The 17,343-nt window shown below is 34.8% G+C and overlaps 1 protein-coding gene and 1 long non-coding RNA gene across 2 annotated transcripts; both read right to left on the bottom strand.

The window, feature by feature from the left end:
• Nucleotides 1–3,721: 3,721 nt before the first annotated feature.
• On the bottom strand, nt 3,722–9,022 carry LOC130824216 (nuclear pore complex protein NUP43). Its single transcript, XM_057689125.1, has 5 exons — nt 8,302–9,022; nt 6,430–6,499; nt 5,022–5,256; nt 4,759–4,832; nt 3,722–4,202 (listed from the first exon to the last, which is right to left on the bottom strand). The coding sequence occupies exons 1-5, from the start codon at nt 8,940–8,942 to the stop codon at nt 4,149–4,151; spliced, it is 1,074 nt and encodes a 357-aa protein (XP_057545108.1). The 5' UTR covers nt 8,943–9,022; the 3' UTR covers nt 3,722–4,148.
• Nucleotides 9,023–10,862: 1,840 nt separating this feature from the next.
• Nucleotides 10,863–14,183, bottom strand: LOC130823923 (uncharacterized). The gene is made up of 3 exons (XR_009046655.1): nt 13,871–14,183; nt 12,538–12,614; nt 10,863–11,222 (listed from the first exon to the last, which is right to left on the bottom strand). It is a non-coding gene; the product is annotated as an uncharacterized LOC130823923 (long non-coding RNA).
• Between the last annotated feature and the right edge of the window lie 3,160 nt (nt 14,184–17,343).

The following is a 17,343-nucleotide window of genomic DNA, read 5'->3' as shown; positions in this document are numbered from 1 at the left end:
ACTAGAGGTAGATTGTGCGGGTAGATTTAGGATATAATATTTTAAATTGAGTTAATTTATGTTCTTGAATATGTATAAATATTATGACAATCTGATTTGATTATATGAGTTAGCATCGAGTCAATTCAAGTTATACTTGATTACGATTAATCACTTTAATTTTAAAAAACTCTACATTTAACCATTTAGTCAGATAATATATAGTTGATTTAGTTTAAGTGCATAAGGATAGAACTATGGAAGTAAATTATGCAAATTTGGCTATCATTTTCGCCAATATTTTAGAAAGCTTGCTAGATATATGTCTTTTACTAAAGATAGGACGATTAAAAAATAGATTTAAGTCAATCTCTTTATATAAAGAGGGGTGAGAGACTCAAATCTTAATTTATGTCGACATTAAACACATTCTTTTTATTGATAGACTAACTGTCTTTCCAAATTAAACTTCTTTTTTCAAATTGCATTATAACTTTGTTTATTGACTGAGTTTTATGTCAGTATTTTAAGTAGAGACGCTTAAGAGCAAATAAATATTGCTTAACATAATGTTCATACCGCCTTGAATTAATTCACTTTTCGAAAATTCCGATATGTACCCTCGATTTTATTATAAAGGTTCAAATGAACTAAAACCTTTTTAACATGTTACTTTTTATTTTTCTTTACTTTTCAACTAAAAATAAATAAATAAATAAATAAATAAACTAATCCAAGATATCACATAGAAAAATGAAACTTACTCTCCAATTGTAATACTACTCAATTTTCAAAGGTATGTAAAAGTTACAAGTACATACATTGCCATTGAGAAACTAAGCACATGAGGGTCTAAAGGTTCAAACTTTATCCCTAACAACATTCAAAAACTGTAGTAGGGGTGTTCTATACAATGAAACAAACACTTCAATAAACTAGTAATGAAAAGCAATAAGAAACAATGCAATAAACAAAGACACAAGATTTACGAGGTTCACTTAATGTGGGCTACGTCCTCGGTGGTGGTTTGCTTGCTTGTATTATGTGAATAATCAATGGAGTTCTCAAGAACTCATACAATGGAAAATTACACTTGGAGAAGAAGAATAGAGAAAGAGAAAGGGTTTGTGTTTGGCTTAGGGTTAGAATCTTCATGGGAATGAGTGTAGGGACTTCTATTTATACATGTGTACATATGGGAGTAAATAAGGAAAGAGCCCAGCCCTAACGATTAGCCGCAAAACTTATCGCGAATGAAACAGTGACCTGACAGCCTCTCGCTCGGAACAGTTATCGAGCGGAACAGGGGGTGGTCGAGCGAGCTTGATCTTTGGTCGAGCAAGGGTTCAGAAGGCTACTGACTTGGTCGAGCTACTTGATTCGATGAACAACAACTGGTTTTGGTCGAGCAGCTCATCAAACACCTCCCTCATCATCATACACACACATACACACATCTACACACCATTGAACTCATCAAACTCCATTGGTGCACTTAAAGTCACACTAAAACTCCAATAACAAATTATTTCTGTAAAAAAAATGTAATTTTTATTTTGCACATGATTTTGAATTACCAAAACAACTAGTGTTGTCTGTTGGTGTACATAGATTCATTTGGTTACAACTTACAGTAGAAGCATTATCCTCTAGCAAGTTGCAATATGCCACAATCCACAAGGATATGCCTTAGTAATTATCATTCAGTTATAGAATACAATCTCTTGAATGCAAATAATTAAACTTAACAACAGTAAATGTCCCTAATCATGTACTACATACATGGAAAATGACACTTCCATATACCTTCCTGTTTACTTTGAGGTACGTCGTAGTGTCACTCCCATCTCCTATGGACTTGAACCTGTGCAGTTTGACACAATTTGCTAGTTAATTTACTTTTTAAATTTATGATTTACATAAAATTTTTAAAGAATTGTCTAAAATTAACTGTAATTCGCTTTTTTCGATTCGCAATTCGTGAGAAGATTTGCAAATTATGTGACACTGAACCTATGCAATCAAGGAGAAGAAATGGTATGGATTTAGAACCCAATTAAACCAATTTATACATCAAACTCAATAGCTGGTCTTGGATGAGACCGTCTCAATATGAGATGGATAGCCCAATCAGCCCAATTGTAATTTTTTCAATATGTGCTCAATACTTGATAAATTTAAGGTGCAATTGATACATTTAAGGTTAAAATTAAATTGAATTTTTTTATAAGTTATAACTGATCATAATTAATCACTTTAAGGTCTGAATTGATTATTCATAGATCAAAATTGAAATTTTTTATAACAAAGAAGACTTGAACTCTTGATCATTTCTAAAAGCATTCATTGAATCAATTGGCAAATACAATTCGAAATCAAAACTTCATCCATCTTCACATCCAGGGTAAGCAAACATTACACCTACAACTGTATTTCCAAGTCCATTATGAACAGAAATTGTTGAGGAAAGAACAATATCACTATTATTGATCGATGATTAAAGAGTACATGTACTCTTATGTTCCATTAAAACCATCATGTATGCATTGAATAAGAGTACTTGTATTGTGCAATGTTTTAACACTACTATTGATAGTTTTATTTACCATTTATTTGTTGTTTGATATTCATCTATAGAATGATAGAATAATACCATTTTATTAAACTTCGTTCTGAAATTGTGAAAATATAACCATATTTAGGTAGAAATTGATCAGTTTAACGTCAAAATTGATCACTTACAGGTCCAAATTGAAATTTTTTATTTTAATTGATCTAATTAAGTTTTACTTTACGTTGAAATTGATATCTTTAAGGTCAAAATTGATAAATGTCCAGAAAATGGAAAAAACGAGAAAAAACGTGTGAGGTTACACGTGCGAATTGGGTCGGCCCAAATTGACTGTCTCATAATCAGACCGTCTTGTCCAAGTTTTTGTGTAAACTCAATTTTACTATTTTTACTGTGAACTTATGGATTGAAATAAATAACTGCTTCCACCAATTCAGTAAACGAAAATCAAGATTCAAGATTGAGATTTTAGTGAGATAATTAGTACGCCGTAACAATTCATCACATAATCATATCATGGGCCCACTTGTATGGACACATTTACGGGGCACCAATGGGTTCGAGCCCACGAACCCACAAGTAATGACCGTTGACTTGTATACACATTTGATGAAGTTTACTCTTTCCCAAAATCATATGGTATTAGGAGGATTACCCACGAGTATTATATGCAAGTCCACAACCTATTATTTTAATTATACAAAATCTTCCTCACATGTAAAATATTTCCAACTATTCAATATCCATAAAAATAAGAACATAATGAGGAATAATGAACTAACATTTATAGTAGTAGGTGTGATAAGAAGAGCTAAATCTTCTTATTCTTGCTTTACAGTTGTTTGGAGGCAAGGTCATTAGGAACTTCCATTATTTCTCGGTATTATTTATAACCCATCAATCCTCATTATTGTGTATTTGTTTTTCTCCCTCATATTAATAATATCTATTCCCGTGTTCCGATAGATGTAGCTAACACATTGTTAATGAACCATGTTAAATTGTGCGAATTCTATTATTAATGTCATTTTGAGCCTTGTGGGGACTTTGAGCAAACATTTTCCAAGTACAAGGTTCATTTATCATGTGAAAGATCAAGGAACTGAGTTGTAAACCAAAAAAAACTAAGTTAACGTATACTCTACAAGCTATATCAACCACACAAAAAAGTTGGGAGGATATCAAAAGAAGGATATTAGGCAAACCAAGTAGCCAACCATGTCCCAACTCTCACAACACACAAGGAAAGGATGAAAAAATAGGAAACCTAGACAATGTTGGAGGACGATTTTTTTCTACCAAGTATACTTATCCATAGTATTAGACCGCCTATTTATAAGGCGATCACTCCTCCGCTACTCATATGGGCACATAGACGAATCTTGAAAGCTAGACGAATCAATGCTTCTCAACATTCCCTATTCTAAGCGAACTTGTAATCAACTATACAGACAACAGAAGCAGTAAACACGAGCCTAGCTCGTATAATACAAAAATTTGAATTACGAATCACGCAGATACTTGAATCCACAAACATGTATGTGTAACAACATTTCAAGCATAGTGGCCATGGTGCTTTATAGGCTTCTTCCATAAATTATGACCTTGAGAGTATAGCAAGTGATTCCCATTCCAAACTGCATATAATATCCTACAGGTAACGTAAAGATCGTTAGACTAAATTACTTAAAATAGCCGTTTTAAGTACTTTCAATATATAAACCTTTTCCTTCCATCCCATATCAATCTTGCTGTTTGTTGGGAATTTGCAGAGCTTGCAGATTAAAAATGGTAAAGTAGGTGTATTGCTGCATAGACTCGTCTAGAGTCCAGCTTTCAGGTGAAAAGTTTAAAAGGGGATGTAGATTATGATGAGTCATCCGCACGAGAAAATATGTATAGTTAACTAGAGGTGACAAGTTTCGGGTATGATATCTCGGATCGGGTTAATTTCGCTTCTTGGGTGTATGTAAATATCTTGACAATGTATTTGATTTTTACATGCGGGTTATTTTGGGTCAGGTTAATTTTGTGTCTTGTGTGCATGTAAATATATTGACAATCTAATTTGATTATATATGCGGATTATTTCAGGTCGATTCGGGTAATACTTGGTTCTGGCTAATCAGGTCAATTTTATAGAGCTCTGAGAGTAACATGGGATGGAGGAAGTTATATTCATACAATCACTAGCAGATCTTGCTTACAGAGTAGTTCTGTTTGTCAATGTCAAAGGCGTTGATGGCACATGGTTCTTCCAAGAGTTCAATAGGTTCCGCGCCTATAACACATGCAGCCAGAAAAACAGATCTCAGTTTACGTTATAACAGTTTCTCCTCACACTATCAAGGAAACCGACATTGGCAAAGTGCAACAATTATCTCACAGCATGAAAGTGAAAATGTGAATTGCACAAGTAAACTACAAGAAGAAAAATTTGCAAAATACTTCAATTGCAATGTTCATGTACCTGGCTCAAAGACAGTGAGAATGCCTTCTTCAGAGCACATCATTACAGGTAACATCGACGAGGACATACTGGTTATATTTGATGATTGTAAGTGACAGTCAAACTGCACCTCCCATACTTCACTTTCGGAAATTGGTTGAGACGGTCTCTCACCAATCCCGACTCCAGAGAGAATAATTGGCTGTTGTGGCCACCTGAGGTCCCAAGCAAATACAGTACCGGAGGACCCTCCTGCCTTTGAACATTGTTACAAGAGATCAATGTAGCTTTACCACAAAATTCAATATTGCAATGCTATAAACAATCTATTAGTCAGAAGTTAGAACTCAGAACTTTAGAAGTGAATTGACAAATTGAAGGGCAAGATTGACAAATAAAGGTTTCGATATTTACTAAATGACAGCTAGATTCGCAACAAGCAGCTGGATATTGGGGTAAAAGCTTCAAAGAAAAGGTACAGAAGTAGAATAAAGTTGTACAGCTTCTCCACTTGAAGGAGGCAAGCGGCAACAACCACAATTAGAGGTGTTCACTCGGGTCATTTGGTTGATTTCAGGTTAGGTGTTTCAGGTCGGTTTGAAATCAGGTTTTGTGTCCATATTTTTTTTGCATAATTGTAAATCATTTTCAAAGTTGAAATCAAATCGGATTCGGTTAAAAGGTCGTGTAAATTTTGGGTCATTGGGTCTGTTTTGAAAAAACTTTAACCACAAACAATGTACATTTACATGGTTTGTTGTCAAAGATGAAAATTCTACTACAAAGGTAACTCGTTGAAAAAATCAAGAGTATTTAAATAAATCTAAAAGGTGTTAAAATACTTTGTTATATACTACCAACAGGCTACTATTTGAGGAAGCCAGATGTTCAAAAATGGATTAAACTTTCATTAACAATAGCCTTAATACAAAAATACCATATCAGAGATTACTGTTTGGTACTTCTGCATGGTAACAAAATGATTGTTACTATAAAATTGAGTTATTTTGTAAAAACATGTCCATGTCAATGACCAACCATTCCTTACATTATTACAATAAAATTTATCACAAATAACCTATACCAAACTGCCTGTAATGTTCTTAAATATATGCACACTTTCCAAATTTGTAAGAGGCTAAGAGCTCAAAGGTTATTTTTCTTATGTAGAAGTATTTTGTTGTCTATGCTTTTCAAGGTCTAACTGAGCCAGATACTAATAAGATTGTTAACAGAATAAAACAAGGACAAGGTTGCATAAATGTTACCGTCTCCTGAGTCTCCATTCAGACTTAAAATAGAAAACATCCCAATACAAGTCATAGGATGTCAGCATGATGGTATGGTCGCGTATAATGGGTTATAGTAAGTGCAGGTGATGGCAACCAGAAGATTTTGCATGCCAGCAACATTAGAAAGACCAACTTACCATACAGGTGTGCTTCCTCGAAGGATGGATATCAATCGAATGCACAACTCCAGCAGCAGTTTTCTGAGACCTAAAATGTTATAAAATGTCAGAAAAAGCTTTCCAAGATCCATATAGTTAACTATTAATGAAATGAGTTTTATTCTCTTTGTTCATCACAAAAACAAATTAATACCCACTGTATTTCCACTTCATCGGCTCCAATATAAACCAAGATTTGGAAGACATGAGCATGCACAATTGACACCGTAATCATCACATAAATTATGTGCCAATTACCACTAAAGGTAGCAAGCTTTTAAATTTATCATACCATTAGTAGTTAACAAGAAGTGATATGAGCCTTGACTCAATCCCCGTCTCATCTACTGGGACATCTGATCCCAAGTAACCAATACTCCCTTCGTCCCACGAAATCTACCCCACTTTTCTCTTTAGTCCATCCCACTAAATTTGCCTCATTTCTATTTTTTGGCCATCACTCAAATTCTTTCTTTAATTCTCATCCACACATTTAACTTACTTTTTTTATCTCATTCACACATTTCTCCCACAACCCCACAATATTTTTTGTCTCCTTTTTTTCGGTTTCCCCACCAAATGCCCGTGGGGCAAGAGGGAGTAGTACTTATTTTTAACAGAACACGCTGCTTCTACCTAGATAACTCGTCAACTCACCCAAACAATCGTCGGTGTATGCTTACAGATGATGTGCATGCAAAATTATTAAATCTTCCAGATTTGCATTTCCTAAAGCATCACCATTTTTATAAAAAAAAAGTAAAATCCTTAGTATTGACCATTTTCAAGCACACTAAACATACTGTGATTTAGTCACCTTCAAATGGATCTTTCCAAAGCACTAAATTATTCTAAAATTCCCTCTTGATTCAACAACAAGAAGTCTTGAAACTAGATAAGTCAAGCACCAACAAAATTTCATAACAATAATGGCTTAAACTTGTCCATTATTCCTGAACAAGTGCATTCCTATTCACACAAACTTTCCTGTAAAACTTGATGACAAACCATATCTTAACTATTTCATAAGTAGCCTTAATTAAATCGCATACAGCTTCCACATTTAGATAACAAAGTAGGAGTGACATAATACGCCAATTAGGAAGAAGGAAAATGGAGGGACTTCTTTAAACTCCTTTAAAGATAAAAATCCTTCCAAGAGTGTGAATTTGGAAGAAAAGGCAAATTTCAAAACTGATTCTAAGACATTTGGCATGAAGACATAGTATTATCCAAAAAGAAATAAGGATGAAAACTTGAAATTTTATGTCGTTAGGCCACTTTTATGAAGTTCTCACACAAAAATTTCATCCTCACTCTCAAGCATATGCCTGCCCAGTGCCCAGAAACATCATTTCTATAAGTTTGCAAGGATCACTCTTTTTCCCCTCCCCTCAAATGCATTGTTACCCAATGGAGAATCTAGTAATTTTTTTCCCCTCCCCTCCCCCTATGTTCTCTTTCCCTCCTAATAAGCTATCCAAAGTCCAAACACAGTGTCAGTGAAATAACACTATATCCTTATCCTCGAAGGAGCACGCACAATGCGAAATAAAGGGCTTATTCACTTCAACATAAATATACATAAGTTCAATTCAGAACTACTAGGTTCAATACAGTACTTCTCATACATAGTCACTACTATAGGTTCAATTCCGCTAAGGATTAAAAGGTTCAATTCTAACAAGTTCAACATTAATAGGTTCAGCACGTATCACTACTGGAGAACACCTTAATCCATAGGTATCAAAATACCAATAATACTAACTAAAGTCTAAAATAATGCAAAAAAAATTTTGAAAAGCAAGATCCAAACGTCTAAATTGGAAAGCATGGATTAATTTCGCTCACCATTTGCCCTTAAATAGCAATGCAGGTTCACCTGGCTTCCTCCTCTGATCCCACCATTGAAGACTACACCCCAAACCACCAGTAGCAAACTCTGTTGGTGACGCCCATTTCACTGCAGTATACGAAACAAGCCCATCCCCATCAAAAACCCGTCGAAAATCAGCCTTCCCAGCATCAAAACTAACCAAATTGACCCTCCCATCTTCCCCAACACTGACACAATCCCTGTCCAAAACATCAATACAAGAAATGGGTCCAACGTGAAACCCTTTATCTTGCAAAGAAAACGACGAATTAAGAGAAACCTCACCGGAAGAAGAGTAATAAGGAGAGATAACGTTAAGTGAGCCTGAGAAAGTGGAGAAAGCAATTAGGGATTGAGAGGTTTTGAGAGAGGATGTTCGAGAAAGAGAAGAAGAGGAAGTAGAGAGAGGAGAAAGAATTGGAGAGTTGTTATAGTCGAGAGAATGGATTTCAATGTTGGATGAAGATGAATTTGAATCGAAAAGGGAGAGAATGATGAATTTGTCGAAGGCTGATAATGGAGGAAGCCAACGTAATGCATCTATGTATTTGGATTGTGGGATGTGGTGAATTTGGAGGTTCTGATGGTGTTGGTTTTGAGATTGCAAAAACGCCATTGTTAGGGTTTTGGAGGTTTTAGCGAAACGTTAAGAAAGTTCTGTAAACGGTCCGGCCAAAAGCCGAGGCAGGTTGTTGGAGAAGGACAAAATTTAGATGTTGAATTTTTACTTCTCCCTTCTATTTATTCTAATAGTCTCATTTGACTTTTAACACTATTTATTTATTTTTCTTAACCTTTATTTTATTTTTAATTTATAAGTTACAACATAATCAAGTGAGTTCTCAATTGATTTTGTTTCAATGCAAAGATTATTAATATTAACTTTTTACAATTTTTAATTATACACAAAAGATATTAATAATATAATTATTGCATTGACAAATGATACTATTAGGGTGAATAGGAGGGAGTATCGATCGAACAAGATGTTACGTGGATAAATTTAACTAGTACATATCAAAGGAAAAATTTTGCATAACTTTCTCCATCTTAAAATAGAATATTCTTAGTGGAAATATTAAATGAGAATCGAAGGATTACTTACTCGTAGTCATGGATGGCAAAGGATTGGATCTGGACTGGGTCCAAGAGGACTCGGATCCAGATCCATTTTCTTGGGCAAGACCCAAATCCAGACCCGGATCTGCGGTTCTACATTTTTAAGACCCATACCTGGATCTGTGGATACTGCAAATCCACTATCGGATTCAAATCCAAAACGGGTCTAGCTGATTTTTTTCATTTTTGGTGATTTTGAATCGTTTTGAGATTGCGATAAAGCTATATTTAATGACTTATGATAATAATACATATAATTTCACAATCGATGGTCCAAAATAATATTATACTCCGAACCAATTTAGATGTCCCATTTGCTTGGGCATGGTTATTAAGGATGGTGTGGGGTCCATTAAAAAGGGTAAGTAGTAAAGGGTAAGTAGTGAAGGGTAGTTGGGTAAGTAAGGTATATGAGGGTATATTCGTAATTACTTGTGTGAACTAAGTAGGTAAAAAAATTTTGACAAAAATAGAAATGGGACAACTAAAAAGACTTTTGCCAAATAAGGAAATAGGACAACTAAATTGGTTCGGAGGGAGTATAATTTAATATTGTCTTGGAAATACACAACTTAATATTGGGAAAAAGGGAATTAAAATAACAATAATAATAATAATAATAATAATAATAATAATAATAATAATAATAGGCAAGGAATTAAGGTAAAAAAGTAGGGTTGGGACAGCATTGCAACATAACGGCTTTGGCTTTTGGGAATTGGGTATATTAGCACACTAATTTTTAGGATTAATTAAAATGAAAACGGGTCTTCGGATCCACGGGTCCAGATTGGGGTATTCTTTAGAGATTTGGATTCGGACCTGTGGAATGCATGTGGACCCAGATCCAACGGGTCCAATATTTTAAGATCCAGACCCGTGAAAACGGGTACGGATTCGAATTAGATCTAATACCATTACCGTCCCTACTCGTAGTCTCTACTATTTGATCCTTTTAGAAATATACATTGATCAAGGAATTGATCAAAGAATTGCAAAACTCTTTCTCTTTTTCTTAAGTCCATCATAACAAAAAAATCTCTTTCTATTTAGAAACGTGATTTATAAAAATTCAATTTCTTTCCAAATGAGCTAATTAATAGCAATAGTAGGAAGTATTATTATACAAAAATTCAATCTATATGAAGTACAAAAAATTAATTCAATGTTATAAAATTCTATGAATTACGGTCAACACAAAATTTATTCTGTAACACCCCAGAATTTTCGACCCCTAAACGAAACCAAAACCGTAAAGGACGGGAGGAAATTTGGGTGTTACATAAAAGAAAAGGAAAAGAATTTAGATAAACGTTAAATATTAACTTTAAAAAGGTGAGTGAAAATTTCGGCAGCATCTGCCTTAAAATTGTGCGCCTTTGTAGAAAAATAAAAGTTATTTAGAAGCTAATAAAGTAAAGGCACCAACGACCTATCAAAACTATGTCACGGCGGAATGATTCGTCGCCGGCTTCTCAAATGAACATGCCAAGCATGGATCGCGGTTCCAGTGTCGACGTTTGCGTTTTAAAAAGACTTAACTCCTTAAAACCATACAGAGTTATAAACTACGCAATGGAAATACAAAGATACGAGGGAGGACACAAGGCCTCATAACAAAACATATACAACCAAAGTTTACAAAAGATAACAAGAGCTACAAAATCGAAAGACAGCGGTATGACACAGGTTATGCTTCGCCCTCATCACTCTCCCTAAATGCAATGCAATGCAAAAGAAGCTCCAGTACCTGCTACGCCTGTCTATGATCCTCCTGCTGCTCGACATTAGACCAAAGGCCAATGTGTCATAGCAGGACAATCATAGAAAGTCATCAACAAACAAACATAAACACAAACACGTACACGTCAGTTACTAGCATCAATTATAATAAGGACAACTACTAGATAGCATTATATCATAAAACAACATAAGATGATTTCATAAAACGCAAGCATAGATAGTAACCGTTTATCGGCCACTTATACTTCTTAATTTCATTACGTGCTTTCCAACCCGAACCATGTGCTCTTGGGTAGAATGCAGGTCTTCACGCTTCTCTTTTTAAACATAAACTCTTGCAAAACACGCATAGTTTAACTAGACCAAGGCATTAACAGAATACCTAACACATGACCTTATAGAGCTTGTCTATCTTAAGGTAAGTGTGATCATAGTCTGTAATACCCTTGAGGTAACTTAACTTAGGCACACTTCTCACTAGCATAAACTATAAATAAGTAGATGTTCTATCAATGAGTGAATATTCTATCAAAGAGTAAACGTTCTATCAACGCGTAAGCTTTCTACCAAAGAATGAACCTTCTATCATGAAATAACTTTCGATCAAAGAATAAACTTTCAATCACTGAATAGTTTTCTATCAGTGGATCTTTTCTCTACTTCCTGGCATAGTGACACAGCCAAGGGCGTTATCGGCCACCCGACGCCCATGGCAAAGTATGAGCTCATGCCCCTTCCAGCTGACCCTCTCGGGTCCTACCTTCGAGAAAAACTAACACACTGGGGTACTAAACCAGTGAAGAGGCCACCATATTGGGGTTTGCAAGGCCCGCATGGTAACACCTCGGTCAAGGGGCGTTATCGGCCACCCGGCGCCCAATGACCCAAGAATGCTCATACCCCCCTTACGATGGTCCCGTCGAACCTCACCTAGGGGACTACTAAAACAACCGGGCATAATCCAGTTGAGTCACACCAGCTAATCATAATCTAGTACCTTATCAGATGGGAATAACTTCCACTCTCAACTTTTAATGAGCGCCCTGGGATAGCAGCGCGCCAAAACCCACTGAGCCACTCAATAGAATATGAAATTCACTTATAACGGAGTCATTCTAACTCCAATTAAGGCATAGTCTAATTCTTAAATAAATAAGGGGGTGGTTCCCACCTTCTATTAACACTCTCATTCTCTAAACTATTATAAGCGCAAAGATTTCATAGTCGATAGCTCTTCATATAAAGTGTACTCACTAGTACTTCATAGTTCGATACAATGCATACTATCAAAATAAACAATAATGTCTTAAAGAAAATTGCATATAAAGGTTATTACTACGTGTACGTACCTGTAAGCGTCACTGCACGATCAAAAGTTACAAAATCACCCGACTAAGGCTCTACTTTCCTCTTACAAAATGGGCACCTATATAAGTTGTGAGTAGAACTAATAAGTTCCCTTAACTACCTTGCCATACCAAACTAGATACCAAAGTAACCGCTATCACCCATTCAACATGAATTTCCGATTACTCTAGCACGCACACAACTCATTCAATACAAGTCAAAATAATTAACTCAACACAACATGTAACACCCCGGCTCCTCGGACCGCTGGTGACTACTCATTGAGACTGTAGACTGGCCCCACAAACCAACACAAGTCTTTCCAGCGCACTTTGGCCTTACTCGCGTGCACCCGGGAACACTTCCTAGGAGGTCACCCATCCTAAGATTGCTCCCCACCAAGCACACTTAACTGTGGAGTTCTTAGCAAATGGGCTCCCTAGAAAAGAAGATGCATCTTATTGGTATGAGTAGTCTATCAATCCTTTTTCAAGCTAAATCTAGGGTATTACACAACATAAGTCTTTCCTTCAATTTAAAGTAGAAGTATGTGTGAATCGTTTCTTTACATTAACTAATTTTGAGCATATCGGCTCGCGTTACCCAAAAATAACTAATCACAACTAAATCTTACAATTTTAATATAACATTAATATAATGATAAGGCAAATCTTAGATTTATCGTATCGAGATATAATTTGTTACATTCTCCAAAGCTATTAAGAACTATAGTCAAAACAACACGACAAATTAACTTTAGCAACCATCGACGATAAGTTGACATTATGCTCTTGGCTTACTAATATCATGTATCTATAACTTCAATAACAACCTAATAAGGGTATTTGTAATTCACAACAATCAAACCACAACAATTAGTAGCTATTATTCTCAATTTAATCAATCAAAATCACTTTCATAGTCAATTAACATCATTACCATTACTAATTATTCACAATAATAACCAATCGATCAAATCTTAAAACAACTTTTAAAGTTATTTAATCAATCATCACCAAAATATAGTATAAAACACACACAATATTAGTAATTTCATCTCTAAATCCAAACCCTAATCGTTTCGTGTTCAAAGATAACATATTTAATTACTACCCATACTAAGATTCAAAAAAACTAATACAAAATCAACACACAACCCATAATTTCAAATCACCCTTCAAACCCTAAGTCATAAACATGTTCAATTCACCAATTAAACTCTTACCCACAAAAAGATTCAATGAAAATACAAAAATCAATACTAAACTCATAAACTTGATAACAATTTCAATTAAAGACAAGAGAAAATCAATTAGGGAAGAGGATATGGCTTACTTAGGTGAACAAGAGAAAAGGGGTGAAGAGAGGAGTGGTAAGTGTAGTGGTGGACCACAATTGGTGGTCGTGTGGGGCAGCCACCACTGCTGGCGGTGGAAAAATGCAACAGCATTTGCTCTTGGGATGGCTCACGGTTGTTGTCTGCTGCTTAGGGTGAGTCACGGCTGCCGTCTGCTGCTTGGGGTGAGTCACGGCTACCGTCTACTGCCCTTGGTGGTAGTGGCGGCTCAGCAGCGAGGGAGAGGGGAGAAGAGAAGAGAGGGAAGAAGGAATGGAAGCATGAAGAATGGCGTGATTCTTTGTGAGTGAGGGAAGGAGTACCCACGACCCTAACCCTTCCTTTTATATTATTTATACACTTATTTACTTATTTATTTACCTAGGTTCATTTTTTTGCGAGGCCCAACTAAGAAACTCACCTTTGTACGCTCCCACATTTTAAATAAAATAATTATTTTGATTCGAACTCCTTTATATAGAATCGTAATTGTATTTTTAATATAAATACATGTTAATATTTAAATTCGTATATGAAAAGAATTTATTAAAACTACTTAAAAATTAATTTAATATAATTATAAAATACCCAAAAATTATTAAAATATTAATTAATGACGTCAAAAAATCTCAGGGTGTTACATATTCACAGCATGTTGTCCGTGTAAGATTGGTTTTTTAAATAATCGTCTATTGATTTTTTAAATAATTTAACCTTTATCGCCAAGTGAGAAAGATTATACTCTAAAAAAGATTATACTCTAAAAAGAAAATACTTAAACGTCTCAATATTAAGAACATGGAAAAGAAAAACATTAACATTCCAAATACACAAAAGTTTCTATATATAAAATAAGAAAAATTGTCTTTGAATAATCCCACCTATTGTCTATTTGCAGTAAATAATTCATACTATTGATCATTTTTAAATAAGAAGCCTTTGCATTTTTTTTTATTAACAGCAACATTTTTCACCTTTTACTATAAGTATCTACTAGCCGTTAATACACTCACTTATTTTTCCTTTTTATGCTTCTTCGTTGGACTAACCCTACTTCTCTTTGATGGTAGGTACCTAGAATAGCCAATTAAAATGTGACAAAGGGTGCTGTCAGTAAAAAGAATACATGGGTAAGATTGTTTGGAAATAATCAATAGCTGAGATTATTCACGGAAAATGGACAATAGGTGAGATTATTCAGGATAATAAGTACCTACAACAACCGATTAAAATGTGACAAAGAGGTAGGATTATTTAGAAATAATCAATAATTTTTTCCATAAAATAAAATCTAAATATTAGCCATGATATCAATGATCTACAACCTCACTTAGAGCATACTTACTCATGACAAAAAAAGTCATTCCACTTTCACAATTTTTCTCTTTCATAAAAGTTTATTTTACAACCTAATCTTACTAATAATTACCTCTTTTAAAAGTCCATCATCTCTCTCTCTCTTACTTTTTCTCTACCTCGCTTAGTTATGGCCACTAAGCGAGTTACCCAAAGCCAAACTGGTCCTAAACCGCTTGATAATGTCCTGAAATCAAAATCGCTCGCGACAGGTTCTAAATCGGCCCAAAATGCGGAACCGTGAAGCCGCCGGATAAAAGTTGTTGGAATCGTGAAATCGCTGAAAATAGTCCAAGGAACTGTGGATCTATTCACCCGGCCCATCGAGTCCAAGGAACCGCCTCGGAATCGGGAACCAGACCAATTCTCCCAGCCCAACGGTTCCAAGGAACCGGACCGAAACCGTACGATTCCACGAGCCAACGGTCCTTTGGAACCGGTCCAAAACTAGCCGTTAACTAACCGTTGGGATTTATTCAATAAATACTCCACATTTTCAATAATTTTCATTCAAAATTCATTCTCATTTACTACTCTCTATACTTACTCTTTCCACTTAATTACTTAATTACACAATTATTCTTTTAATTACATAATTAGTCTTTTAATTATTTATAATTATTTCTTAATTATATTATTATTTTAATATATCTTGTCTTTATTTTTGAAAAAGGCCTCTAAAAAGGTTACTAAAGTGGCAAAGTCATTGGGAGATTCTAGCTCTAAAAGAAAGGTCACTTCAACTCCGACGGTATCAACAACACCTTCGGTTAGTAATTATGATCCAAATTATCAAAAAGGTACGATCAAGAATTAGACAATTATAAAGAAAAAGTAGAAAAAGAACTAGAAATTGAAGAAGAAGAAGAAGAAGAAGAAGAAGAAGAAGAAAAGGAACCAACGACCCCTATTGGGGTGATTAGATCTTGGTGCGTCCCATTAAGTTTAAACCCATAATAGCTAACATAATTAGCCCAGATGATAGTTTTGTAGGACCTTTTTCTTTTGCACCCTCCTCTTTATATTTAGAACTAGATAATTATTTTAAACATCACTTTGAAATTGAACACGATAGTTTTTATATTTTAGAATGATGGAAAAAAATCAATAAAATTTCTCATATTATCGAGATTTGCAAAGGATATCCTTGTAATTTTGGCTTCTACTACTGCGTTGAAGTCTGCTTTTAGTGAGGTAAAAGAGTTCTTGATGAAAAGAGATCACTTCTTGCTCCACATATGATTCAAATATGTGTTTGAGATTGGGATCAAGCGGATGTCCGTACACAAGGACTCAAGAATGATGATGACCAAGTCTATGATGATCAATGGATGATAGTGGATACATTTGCATCATCGGGAAGAGATGTAGCGGAGGCATCGAACCAACAAGATGATGATGAAGATGCCGAATAGGATCATGAATATTGGACAACCATCAATCAACATTCAACAACTACAAATAAAAGATATGACAAAAAACTAAGTAGGCTTTGATTCTTTTGGGGTACGTAGGCAGCTTAGTATTCCTTCGGGGTACTAGGTTCAAGTCTATTTTCTCCCTCTTTTTTTATTAATCATCTTTATCGTTTTCTATTAACTTTTTTTTCCATCTTTTTAGTAAATATTTTAATAACTGATAAGAATTAAATTTTGATAATAATCAAGTAAGCAACAAAGATACTTTCGCATTATTATAATATTTTTATATTATATTAAAGCAAAAAAAAAAAAGAATGGAACTAATGATCCGACCCGCCCAACCCCGGAGTTGGAAACGCTAGAACAGCCTCCTGAGCCGCCAAGGAACTAGAACCAGATGGAACCGGCCCAACCCAAACCGTGGCCATCACTAACCTCGCTATACTTTCTCTTCCTTAATTTATCTACCATTTTTATTTATGTTCTTAATAACTATATTTCCATGAACAAGATAAATTTAATTATTTAAAAAATTAAACTATTTTAAAAAATTTTGTATTATTTGAATCCATATTTTTTATTTTCTTAGCCAACAGTGAGTTATACTAATTATACACAAATAGCAGTTAGTGCCTCATCACTATTAAGAAAAACTGCAGCATATTCCGTTTACACCCTTAGCGGGCAAAGGTATT

This window comes from Amaranthus tricolor, chromosome 9 (genome assembly GCF_026212465.1).
Source record: "Amaranthus tricolor cultivar Red isolate AtriRed21 chromosome 9, ASM2621246v1, whole genome shotgun sequence".
Lineage (NCBI taxonomy): Eukaryota > Viridiplantae > Streptophyta > Magnoliopsida > Caryophyllales > Amaranthaceae > Amaranthus > Amaranthus tricolor.
Note: the sequence above shows the minus strand (reverse complement) of the source record. Positions and strands in the feature narration are given on the sequence as shown.

Coding starts and splice junctions, on each gene's coding strand:
- LOC130824216 (XM_057689125.1), bottom strand. CDS start 8,942: ATGGCGTTTTTGCAATCTCAAAACCAACACCATCAGAACCTCCAAATT. Junction 5,257..6,429: donor CGAGGAAGCACACCTGTATG/GTAAGTTGGTCT, acceptor CAATGTTCAAAG/GCAGGAGGGTCCTCCGGTAC. Junction 4,203..4,758: donor TTGACAAACAGAACTACTCT/GTAAGCAAGATC, acceptor CGTTACCTGTAG/GATATTATATGCAGTTTGGA.